The sequence below is a fragment of the Lepus europaeus genome, chromosome 16 (assembly GCF_033115175.1).
Source record: "Lepus europaeus isolate LE1 chromosome 16, mLepTim1.pri, whole genome shotgun sequence".
Taxonomy (NCBI): Eukaryota; Metazoa; Chordata; class Mammalia; order Lagomorpha; family Leporidae; genus Lepus; species Lepus europaeus.
The window spans coordinates 90,611,559-90,624,630 of NC_084842.1; the positions used below are offsets into that span (position 1 = coordinate 90,611,559).

At 45.0% G+C, this 13,072-nt stretch overlaps 1 protein-coding gene across 1 annotated transcript in view; it reads left to right on the forward strand.

Annotated features, from left to right (window-relative positions):
- Positions 1–13,072, forward strand: part of POLN (DNA polymerase nu) — a 205,819-nt gene that overhangs the window by 48,976 nt on the left and 143,771 nt on the right. The window contains exon 6 of the mRNA XM_062213723.1: positions 2,948–3,060. Within this exon, the coding sequence (XP_062069707.1) occupies positions 2,948–3,060 (113 nt within the window). The remainder of the gene's footprint in view (positions 1–2,947; positions 3,061–13,072) is intronic.

Genomic DNA, 13,072 nt, shown 5'->3' on the forward strand with positions numbered 1-13,072 from the left:
CTGAAGGCTATGCTGTCTGTCTGCGTCTTCAGTAACAAACACAGTGGCCTGTGGCACCACGGACTGATAGGAATCTCATCGATTATTTTGTCCTCTTCCTGCCCGTGTGTGAGGGCAGATATGTGTGCCCTGGGGGTTGCCATGGGTGAAGACAGACATCAGTAGGACAGCAAGGAGATGACCTTTTCTCTCCAAGATAAGAAAATCTTCCCAGACAGGGCTGCAAGGTGGTGGTGGCGCGACTGGATTTCCTCGGAGCTCTCAGCCAGGGGGAGGAGCCTTGCCTCTGCCAAGCACTTTGGAGACCTCTTCAGGGTTTTGCACATTTGCACCTGCAGACTTTTGGGATATACGAGTAAAAGTTTCTAATCGGAGTTCATTTTTGGGAAGACTCTGATCTGTCTAGGACACTGGTCATTTTGCAACCTGACGGGGATCCAACTGCTCATTGCAATTGAAGATGAACTTCTAAAATCGCAACGCTTACCATCACTAATGCACAGAAATACCTGAAAACAGCTGTGTGAGGCCTACACACAGCCCACAGGAGCTGCTGTGGCTGGTTCCTGGCGTTGCTTCAGTCCCCTACCAGACATCCTGTTCTGCTTTTCCCCTTCACAGGAGATGTCCCCTGACTTGGAGGATTTTCCAGTCATGGGTGGCACCTACAGGTGCAGATGGTGCCTACATGGAGGCTGTGATGGCTTGTTGAGTGGTTGGCCTGGAGTGAGCCAGCTGCATGTGTGGAGGGGGCTGCGCAGCAGGCTGGAGCACAGAGGGCCTCTCCATCTCTCCCTTGCTCGGGCCCTGGCCTTGGAGTTCCTATGCCAGTCTCTCATTTGGTTTCTGTCCCAGCCTGCCTTGTAGCACATCTCCTGGACTTCAGGTCACTAGCAGATTGCCCCTGGCTCAGCACATCATCACTACAGGCAAAGCAGAAAGAGACTGTGGGCTTAGAACTTGAGTCCTCAGCTCCCTTCGTCTGTTACACGTGCTCAGCGGGCCAGGAGCCACAGCAGCACCACAGGAGCTGTGCTCTCTCCATGGTGGACGCAGGCCTAGAAAGAGCTGTCAGCCTGCAGATGCTGTGTTGCCAAAGAAGTGGCCCTGTGTGCACTAGCGATGCCAGGGTTTTCAAGGATGTATTTTTTTATAATGCTTTTTCTTCTGAGTCTTCAATAAAAGATGCATAGGATGTTCTTATTTTAAACTATGGGAATAACACAAAATGGAATAATGCTCTTCCTTTCTCAGGTCCTCTCTGGTGGTACCAGTCTGTGTTGTAGAAGTGTGTACTGTGTGGTCGCAGTTGCAGATAAGACAAGGCCGGAGAACAATGGGCAATGTTTTTGTTTGTTTGTTTGTTTGTTTTTTTGACAGAGTGGACAGTGAGCGAGCGAGACAGAGAGAGAAAGGTCTTCCTTTACAGCTGGTTCATCCTCCAGTGGCCGCTGCGACCGGCACACTGCGGCCGGCACATCGCACTGATCCGAAGCCAGGAGCCAGGTGCTTCTCCTGGTCTCCCATGCGGGTGCAGGGCCCAAGCACTTGGACCATCCTCCACTGCACTCCCGGGCCACTGCAGAGAGCTGGCCTGGAAGAGGGGCAACCGGGACAGAATCCGGTGCCCCGACCGGGACTAGAACCCGGTGTGCCGGCGCCGCAGGCGGAGGATCAGCCTATTGAGCTGCGGCACTGGCCAGCGTGTTTGTATTTGAAGAGTGACAGAATGAATGTTTTAGCACATGGAAATGCCTCACATGAAATCATGCAAAGCAAGGTGAAGCTTAAGGTTTTTAGTACGGTTCTCAAATTGGAACTAAGTTACATTTCCTTTTTTTTTCCCCCCAAGATTTTATTTATTTGAGAAGTAGAGTTACAGACAGTGAGAGGGAGAAACAGAGGTTGTCCATCTGCTGGTTCATTCCTCAAATGGCCGCCACAGCTAGAGCTGGGCCGATCAGAAACCAGGAATGCTAGGGCCACCTTCTACTGCTTTCCTGGGCCATGGCTGAGAGCTGGATCTGATGAGGAGCAGCCGGGACTAGAACTGGCGCCCATATGGGATGTCGGTGTCGCAGGCGGAGGCTTAGCCTATTGTGCCACAGAGTCCGCCCCCAAGTTATATTTCTTTTACATCTCTCTGGGTGTCTGGTTGAGAGGAGACAAGATTTTCTGCTTACAGTGATGCAGTCAACTCTGCATGTGATGGGGAAGGGAGGGAGGGAAATGCTTTAGGAGACTGATGCTGCGTGTTTAAGATTGAAGACCTCTGTTGGAGACTGATGGTGCATGTTAAAACTGAAGGTCTCCGTTGAAAACTTGCCTGCTGCCCATCCCAGCGCCCCAGTTATGGCATCCATCAGCAGAAAGTTTGCTACAATTTAATTTTTCAATCAGAATTGTGTAAGCTGAACTAATTGAGATGTCTATGGTGTTGGCTATTGTTTCTGCTGTTAATTGTTGCTCCCCTTCAATTAGGGCACAAACATGATTAATTTTTTCTTGGAAATTGATGTGGATGGTCTGCTGCTGCAGGCTTTGTCTTCAGCATTGTTCAGTCCCTTCTGACAATCAGCTTCCATCTGTGAACTGCTGGGTTCTTCGGGGCATCATCCCTGTACCTCCCCGTGCAGCCTTCCTGAGCCCACCCTTCCTCCACACAGCCTCCCCGCGTCTTGTGTCAATTTTAGCACAATTCCTGTCGCTCTGATAGGGACTCTTTTAAAACCGATGTCTTATTCTTCTTAGCGCCTCATCCTAGGTCCTGTTCAGACGTGTTGTAACAAGATAGTACTAGTTTATTTTAGTGCAACAAAAACCAAAATCCATACATGTTTTCCATGTATGTGTGCACTTTATAAGGGAAAGCTATTAGAATAGAGATAGTGTTTTTCCATTCTCAGAGGTTCTAAATGTCAAATCAGTGGTTTGTCTCGTCTTCTAGGAACATGCTGTCTCAAGCACTGAAACGTAAGCTTCCCGTTATTGGCTTTGATGCCAAGGACTTCGTGAGGACGGTGCTGCAGTTTCTTGGTGGTGATGACAGTTGGAAGCATGGTGAGCTATAGTTCTCTTTGTCTCTAAAATTTAATTTTTTTTTAAACAATTGATTCATTTATTTGAAAGTCAGAATTACACATAGAGAGAAGGAGAGGGAGAGAGAGAGAGAGAGAGAGAGAGGCAGAGAGAGAAAGAGGGAGATCTTCCATCTGCTGGTTCACTCCCCAGTTGGCCGCAATTGCCGGAGCTGCACTGATCCGAAGTCAGGAGCCAGGAGCCTCTTCCAGGTCTCCTACACAGGTACTGGAGTCCAAGGACTTGGGCCGTCTTCCACTGCTTTCCCAGGCCATAGCAGAGAGCTGGGTTGGAAGTGGAGCAGCTGGGACACGAAGCGGGACCCATATAGGATGGCAGCACTGCAGGCAGCGGCTTCACCTACTATGCTACAGCACCAGCCCCTGAAATTTAAGTCTTCAGAGTGACTCCTAGGGACAAGAAGATGGCAGGGCAGCTGTGTTGGCACTCACTCCCTGGGAGCTGGTCAGAGACCCCGATGTTCCCTGTCACATGAACCAGGCATGAAGAGGCACTGTCCCTCAGTGTCTGGTGTTTAAGTTTTTACAAATATAGTCTCCTTTTGTAATTTAATGCAGAACATTTATGCAGCACGGTGAGGTGGGATTTGTTGTTACTGCACAGGGCTTGTAAACTCTCTAAGAATTACACTATAGTCATTGTCATTAACCAAAACAACGTAGGACACATTTTTATCTTTTGTTTAGAATGGTAAAGGCAGATTTTGTTATTGTTTTTACTAAATGGACTGATAGGTAATAAAACAAATAAAGGAAAACTATGCATTGTAGAATCTGGGTGGTGGATATAAGTATTCACTGTGCAGTTCTTTTCAACTTGTGTGTATGTTTGAAAAACCCTTTTTATATAGAAAATGTCTAGCATGTACAAAAGTGCCCATTATCAACTTGCAAGCAATCTTTTTCCTCTGTAACTCCCCACACTTCTACACCCCTACCCCTTGGATATTTTGTAACAAATCCAAACATCATGTGAATAATCTCTAAATAGTTCCATTGTATGGCACAAACACAAGGATTCCATTTTTAAGATGATACCATCATCCCTCCCCAAACAACAATAATCTCTTGGTATTATTCGTTATCTGGCTTGTTACCTCCACAGTTGTCCTCTAAGTGTTTCTGTTTGCCACTTTTTCTTTTTTCTTTTTAAACATTTGTTTCAGTTAGGATCCAAACAAGGCCCATAACTTGGTATATGTGTGCTTACGTTTCTCACCCTCTTTGAGCTACCTGTTCTCTTTCCCTCCTTCTGTCTTGCTTCCTTGTGATTCCTTTGCTTTTGAAGAAACTAAGTTGTTTGTCCTACAGAACTTCACAGTCTGCATTTTTCAGGTCTCATCCTTCCTTCTGTCATTTAACTCATTCTCTCTGTCTTCTATTTCTTGCAAACCAGCTTTTAGATCCAGGGGCTTAATCAGATTCAGGTTAGATTTTGAGAGGAGAAGGATGACTTCAAAAGTGGCGTGTTGTACATTTCTCAGGAGGTGTGTGATGACTGGGCGTTTATCTTTTGTTGTGATGTTAGAAGTTATTGACTGCTGTTAACTGCGACGTGAAGATAGTCACATCTTTTGCACGTCCTCCCTTTCTTACAGTGCTTCGATGAGAAATCCCCCCTCATCACTGGTTACCATATGTAAAAGCTAGAACAAAAATGTGACTTTTTGCCCTCTATTTACCTGTTTTCCAAATAAGGAATTGTTCCAAAGAGTCAGGAAAATGTGATCAAAAGGCTTCTTCAGGGCTGGTTTGCCTGTGGCATAACTTGTGAAGTCTCCACCTGCAGTGCTGCTATTCCCCCATGGACGCCAGTTTGAGTCCTGGCTGCTCTACTTCTGATCCACCTCCCTACTAACGTGCCTGGGAAAGCAGCAGAGAATGACCCAAGTGAGTGCTGGGGCCCTGCACCCATGTAAGAGACTCCGACAGAGGTCGAAGCTTCTGGCTTCGGCCTGGCCCAGCCCCAGCTGTTGCAGCCATTTGGGGAGTGAACCAGCAGATGGAACATGTCTCTCTTCATATTTCTCTTCTCTCTCTCCCCCTCTCTATAACTCTGCCTTTCAAATAAGCCAAGTAAAATATTTTTTTAAAAAGGCTTTTTATGAACCAACAGACAGAAGACCTTTCTCTCTGTCTCTCCTCTCACTGTAACTCTACCTCTCTAATAAATAAATAAATCTTTTTTAAAAAGGCCTTTTAATTTTAGTATCATGATGAGCATACGGTTTTAGCATATTTGATGGATTTTGATCCATGGCACACAATCTTTGAGAAGTTAGGAGGTTAGTCTTTGCCATCCAGGCCTTGTTGTCTGAGGCATCTTCTTTGGTTTGGGGATGGTGAGATATTCCAGGGTCATCATTTGTACTTCTTTCCTAGACCAGGAATTAGCCATGTCTCTAAGGAGCCCTGTGGTTTCAGTGAAGATGGTGTTGAGACCAGAACTGGATGGCTGAATGTGTGCATTACTGTTAGGTTAGCCTTTGCTTCCAGGGTAGGAAGTCTGTAATTCTTTGTCTTTTTATTATTTTTTTAGTCTGTATTTTTTAAATAAAACATATCATGAGTTAAAGCTAATACTGGTAATTCAAATTCAAGATGACAGAGTTTTTTCTTAATCTCGTTGATTTTAAATTTATATCTCCTTTTGAATGCACTGAAGAATTGTTTTTACTCGGAAGTGACTTTATACAACATCTTCATCTCACATCTTCTTTCCTCGCTTGTCTAAAAGGTGATATTGTACCATTTTAAAAATATAAAGTGATTTCAGAAAGTCTGAAAAAAAATCTTCTTTTCTCTCCTGGATTAGTGATTGTCTTTTTGTGTAGCTGCCCAGAGTTCTTTATTTCTCCTCCTTTGAAGTCTGGTTTGCAAGACTGTACCTTGGTGTTGACTATTCAGGGTTAATTTTCCAAGATGTGTGTCCACCACTTTTTAAAAATAAAGGACCCCTTTAAAATAGTTTTTGATTCAACTTTTTTAAAAGGGCAGCTTTATTAATATATAATTCAATACTGTAAAATTTACTTTTAAAGTACAGTTTAGTGGTTTTCAGGATAATCACGGAGTTGTGTACCCATAACCACTATATAATTTCAGAACTTTTTATCACCTTAGGAAATCTATACCCATTGGCAATCTTTCTGTATTCCCCTTTTCCTCAGATTCTGGTAACCCTAGCCTTTCTTTCTGGGAAGATTTGCCTCTTCTGGCCATTTCATATGAATGGAATCATACAATATGTCATCTTTTATGACTGGCTTCTTTCACGTTGTGAAACCCATGTTGTAGAATGTAGCAGTATCTCATTCTTTTTTTTTAACTTTTATTTAGTAAATATAAATTTCCAAAATACAGTTTATGGATTACAATGGTTCCCCCCCCCCCCATAACTTCCCTCCCACTCGCACCCCTCCCATCTCCCGCTCCCTCTCCCATTCCATTCACATCAAGGTTCATTTTCAATTATCTTTATATACAGAAGATCAATTTAGTATATATTAAGTAAAGATTTCATCAGTTTGCACCCACACAGTTTCAGTACTAGTTATAGCATTAATTCACATTGGACAACACATTAAGGACAGAGATCCCACATGAGGAGAAAGTACACAGTGACTCCTGTTGTTCACTTAACAATTTGACACTCTTGTTTATGGCGTCAGTAATCTCCCTAGGCTCTAGTCATGAGTTGCCAAGCCTATGGAAGCCTTTTGAGTTCGCCGACTTCGATCTTATTCAGACAAGGTCATAGTCAAAGTGGAAGTTCTCTCCTCCCTTCAGAGAAAGGTACCTCCTTCTTTGATGGCCCCATTCTTTCTACTGGGATCTCACTCACAGAGATCTTTCATCTAGGTCCTTTTTTTTTTTGACAGAGTGTCTTGGCTTTCCATGCCTACAATACTCTCATGGGCTCTTCAGCCAGATCCGAGTGCCTTAAGAGCTGATTCTGAGGCCAGAGTGCTGTTTAGGACATCTGCCATTCTGAGTCTGCTGTGTATCCACTTCCCATGTTGGATCATTCTCTCCCCTTTTTTATTCTGTCAGTTAGTATTAGCAGACACTAGTCTTGTTTATGTGATCCCTTTGACTCTTAGACCTATCAGTGTGATCAATTGTGAACTGAAATTGATCACTTGGACTAGTGAGATGGCATTGGTACATGCAACCTTGATGGGATTATATTGGAAACCCCTGGCACATTTCTTTTTTATAATTTTTTTTTTTTGACAGGCAGAGTGGACAGTGAGAGAGAGAGACAGAGAGAAAGGTCTTCCTTTTGCCGTTGGTTCACCCTCCAATGGCCGCCGCGGTAGCGCGCTGCGGCCGGCGCTCCGCGCTGTTCCGATGGCAGGAGCCAGGTGCTTTTCCTGGTCTCCCATGGGGTGCAGGACCCAAGGACTTGGGCCATCCTCCACTGCACTCCCTGGCCACAGCAGAGAGCTGGCCTGGAAGAGGGGCAACCGGGACAGGATCGGTGCCCCGACCGGGACTAGAACCCGGTGTGCCGGCGCCGCAGGCGGAGGATTAGCCTAGTGAGCCGCGGCGCCGGCCCTAATTTTTTTTTTTTTTTGACAGGCAGGGTGGATAGTGAGAGAGAGAGAGACAGACAGAAAGGTCTTCCTTTGCCGTTGGTTCGCCCTCCAATGGCCGCCGCGGCTGGCGCGCTGCAGCCGGCGCGCTGCAGCCGGTGCACCATGCTGATCCAAAGGCAGGAGCCAGGTACTTATCCTGGTCTCTCATGGGGTGCAGGGTCCAAGCACTTGGGCCATCCTCCACTGCACTCTCAGGCCACAGCAGAGAGCTGGCCTGGAAGAGAGGCAACCGGGACAGAATCCAGCGCCCCGACCAGGACTAGAACCCAGTGTGCCGGCGCCGCAAGGCGGAGGATTAGCCTAGTGAGCCATGGCGCCGGCCAACCCCTGGCACATTTCTAATTTGGGACAAGTCCGATTGAGCATGTCCCAGATTGTACATCTCCTCCCTCTTTTATTCCCACTCTTATATTTAACAGGGATCACTTTTCAGTTAAATTTAAACACCTAAGAATAATTGTGTGTTAATTACAGAGTTCAACCAATAGTATTAACTAGAATTAAAAAAATGCTAAAAGGGATAAAGTATTAAATTGTACATCAACAGTCAGGAAAATCACTGTTTCTCATAGTGTCCGTTTCACTTTAACAGGTTTCCTTTTTGGTGCTTGGTTAGTTGTCACCGATCAGGGAGAACATATGATATTTGTCCCTTTGGGACTGGCTTAATTCACGCAGCATGATGTTTTCTAGATTCCTCCATTTTGTTTCAAATGACCGGATTTCATTGTTTTTGACTGCTGTATAGTATTCTATAGAGTACATGTCCCATACTTTCTTTATCCAGTCTACTGTTGATGGACATTTGGGTTGATTCCAGGTCTTAGCTATTGTGAATTGAGTTGCAATAAACATTAAGGTGCAGACAGCTTTTTTATTTGCCAATTTAATTTCCTTTGGGTAAATTCCAAGGAGTGGGATGGCTGGGTCCTGTGGTAGGGTTATATTCAGGTTTCTGAGGAATCTCCAGACTGACTTCCATAGTGGCTTAACCAGTTTGCATTCCCACCAACAGTGGGTTAGTGTCCCTTTTTCCCCACATCCTCTCCAGCATCTGTTGTTGGTAGATTTCTGTATGTGAGCCATTCTAACTGGGGTGAGGTGAAACCTCATTGTGGTTTTGATTTGCATTTCCCTAATTGCTAGTGATCTTGAACATTTTTTCATGTGCCTATTGGCCATTTGGATTTCCTCTTTTGAAAAATGTCTATTGAGGTCGTTGGCCCATCTCTTAAGTGGGTTGTTTGTTTTGATGTTGTGGAGTTTCTTGATCTCTTTGTAGATTCTGGTTATTAACCCTTTATCTGTTACATAGTTTGCAAATATTTTTTCCCATTCTGTCGGTTGCCTCTTCACTTTCCTGACTATTTCTTTTGCAGTACAGAAACTTCTCAATTTGATGCAATCCCAAATGTTAATTTTGGCTTTGACTGCCTGTGTTCCGGGGTCTTTTCCAAGAAGTCTTTGCCGGTACCTATATCTTGCAGACCAATATCCCTGATGCACATAGATGCAAAAATCCTCAATAAAATTCTGGCCAATAGAATGCAACAACACATCAGAAAGATCATCCACCCAGACCAAGTGGGATTAATCCCTGGTATGCAAGAATGGCTCAATGTTCACAAAACAATCAATGTGATACACCACATTAACAGACTGCAGAAGAAAAACCATATGATTATCTCAATAGACGCAGAGAAAGCATTTGATAAAATTCAACACCCTTTCATGATGAAAACTCTAAGCAAATTGGGTATGGAAGGACATTCCTCAATACAGTCAAAGCAATTTATGAAAAACCCACGGCCAGCATCCTATCGAATGGGGAAAAGTTGGAAGCATTTCCACTGAGATCTGGTACCAGACAGGGATGCCCACTCTCACCACTGCTATTCAATATAGTTCTGGAAGCTTTAGCCAGAGCCATTAGGCAAGAAAAAGAAATTAAAGGGATACAAATTGGGAAGGAAGAACTCAAACTATCCCTCTTTGCAGATGATATGATTCTTTATTTAGGGGACCCAAAGAGCTCTACTAAGAGACTATTGGAACTCATAGAAGAGTTTGGCAAAGTAGCAGGATATAAAATCAATGCACAAAAATCAACAGCCTTTTTTTTTTTTTTTTTGACAGTCAGAGTTAGACAGTGAAAGAGAGACAGAGAGAAAGGTCTTCCTTCTGTTGGTTCAACCCCAAATGGCCGCTACAGCCGGCTCACTGCGCTGATCTGAAGCCAGGAGCCAGGCGCTTCCTCCTTGTCTCCCATGCGGGTGCAGGGCCCAAGCACTTGGGCCATCCTCCACTGCCTTTCCGGGCCACGGCAGAGAGCTGGACTGGAAGAGGGGCAACTGGGACAGAATCCGGCACCCCAACTGGGTCTAGAACCTTGGGGTGCTGGCGCCGCAGGCGGAGGATTAGCCTAGTGAGCCACGGTGCTGGCCTGCAGTACCTCATTCTTTTGTGTGTCTAAATAATAGGCACATTTTGTTTATCCATTTATCAGTTGATGCACATTTGGATTGTTTTTACTTTGTGTTATTATGAACATTGGTGTACAAGTTTTTGTATGAACATATATTTTCAAACTTCTTGGATATATACCTAGAGGTGGAATTAATAGTTCTTTTTTTCTTCTTAAGATTTATTTATTTATTTATTTGAAAGTCAGAACTACAGTGAGAGAGAGAGAGAGGAAGAAACAGAGAGTGTGAGAAACCTTTCATCTGCTGGTTCACTCCCTAGATGGCTACAACTGTCAGGGCTGGGGCAGGTTGAAGCCAAGAACCAGGAGGTTCTTACGGGTCTCCCACATGAGTGGCAGGGACCCAAGAACTTGGACGATCTTCCACTGCTTCTCCCAGGCCATTAGCAGAGAGCTGGTTCAGAATTGAGTGGCAGGGATATGAACCAGTGCCCACATGGAATGCCAACATGGCAGGTAGCACCTTCACCCACTACACCACAATGCAGGCCCTGGAATTCTTGTGGTAACTCTATATTTAACTTTTTAAATAAGATTTATTTATTTATTTGAAAGTTAGAGTTACACACAGAAGGAGAAGCAGAGAGAGAGAGAGAGGTCTTCCATCTGCTAATTCATTTCCCAGCTGAACGCAACGGCCAGAGCTGCGCTGATCCAAAGCCAGGAGCCAGGAGCTTGCTCCAGGTCTCCCATGTGGGTGCAGGAGCACAAGCCACCTGGGCCATCTTCCACTGCCTCCTCAGGCCACAGCAGAGCTGGATCAGAAGTAGAGCAGCCAGGACCTGAACCGGCACCCGTATGGGATGGCCGCACTGCAGGCAGCGGTTTTACCTGCTATGCCACAGCACTGGCCCCCTGTACTTAACTTTTTAAAAATATTTACTCATTTTTATTTATTTGAAAGGCAGAGTCACACACACACACAAACACACACATACACACATGCACGTGCACACACACACACACACTGAGGTGGGGGAAAGAAATTGATCACTCTTTAATCCACTGGTTCATTCCCCAGATGCCTGCAACAGCCAGGGCAAGGCATGCTGAAGCCAGGAGCCAGGATCCAGAACTCCATCCTGATCTCCTGTGTGGGTGGCAAGGAGTCACCTAGTTGAGCCATCGTCTCCCGCCTCCCAGGAACATTATCTGGGAACTGGATGGACATGGAGGAGACGTGACTGGAACAGGCACTCTGATGTGCAATGTGGGCATCCCAAGTGGCTCCTTAGCCTGCTGTGCCACAATGCCCACCCGTGTATTTTAACTTGTTAAAGAACTGCCAAACTGATTTTTAAAACAGCCACAGCATTTAAATTCCTACCAGCAATGCATAGAATTTTAATTTTTCCATGTTCCTTGGCAATCCTTTTATTTTCTTTTTAATCTAGTCAACGTAGTGGGATTGAGGTGACGCTTCACTGTGGTTTTGGTTTGTGTCTCCCTACTAAGCAGTGACATTGGATAGCTTTCATGTGCTTGTTGGCCATTTGTATAGATCCTTTGGGGAAATATCTATATGAACGTTTTCCCATTAACATTTTTGAAATGAACTGTTGCAGTGGATTTTTTCTGAGAGGATTCGTTCTGAGAGGAGGAGCATGGTGGGGGCAAGAGGTGCGGGGTCACCACACAGACCCTGGGAGTTTTTAAAGTTTTTAAAAAAATTTATTTGTATTTAAAGGGCAGATAAAGACAGAGAGAGAGGGAAGGAGGGAGAAAGAGAAACCAACCTTTCATCCACTGGTTTACTCTGCTGAAGTCTTCCACACCCAGGACTGGGCCAGATCAAAGCCAGGAGCCTGGAACTCCATTTGGGTTTCCCATGTGGGACCCAAGCAGTAGAGCTATCACCTGCTGCCCCTCAGGGTATGCATTAGCAAGAATCTGCATAGGGCTCCTGCATGGGTACAGGAGTCCAAGCACATGGGCCATCTTCTGCTTTCCCAGGCCATAGCAGAGAGCTGGATTGGAAGAGGAGCAGCCGGGACTAGAACAGGTGCCTATATGGGATGCTGGCGCTTCAAGCCAGGGCTTTAACCTGCTGCGCCACAGCGCGGGCCCCTCTATGTTTTCTTTTGTTGCTATCAAATATAAGAAACCATTGTTTAATCCAAGCTCACAAAGATTTACTCTTTTTTTTTCATTTTTCTAAGATTGTTATCATTTTAACTCTCATATTTAGGTTTATGATGTTTGAATTCATTTTTGCATGTGGAAGAGATAGAGGGTCTGATTAGTTTCCTGTGGCTGCTGTACCAATTACCACAAACTGTTTAGAACAACAGGCATTTACTCTCCCAGTTCTGGAGGCTGGTGTCTGAGATGCAAATGTTGGCAAGGCTGTTCCTCTGGAGTTGTGGGGGGAGAGTTCATTATATGACTCTCTCACAGCTTCTGGTGGTAACTGGTGATCTCTGCCGGTTCTTGGCTTGCACTGCAACCTCTGCCTTGTCCCTCTGTGTATCTTCACATGGCCATGTCCCTCTGTGTATCGGTTTGAGTTTTCTCATTTCTTTCTCTTATAAATGACACTTATCCTTGAATTTAGGTCCCACACTCATTCAAGATGACCTATCTCAAGATTCTTCCCACAATGACATCTGCAGAGAACGTCACATTCTGAAGTTCCAGATGGACTTCAAAAAGTTTGTGGACAATGCATAGATTTCAAAACATTTTTATACCAAAATAAACTTACCTTTAAAAAAAAAAAAAGGCAGGTGAAGAGAGAGAGAGAGGAAGAGACAGAGGGTATCTTCTATCCACTGGTTCACTCCCTGAATGACCAGTACAGCTGGGGCTGGAGAACGCCATTCTGTTCTGTGGCAGGGAACCAAATGCTTGGGCTATCTTCCAGTGCCTTCCTGGGTGCATTAATAGGA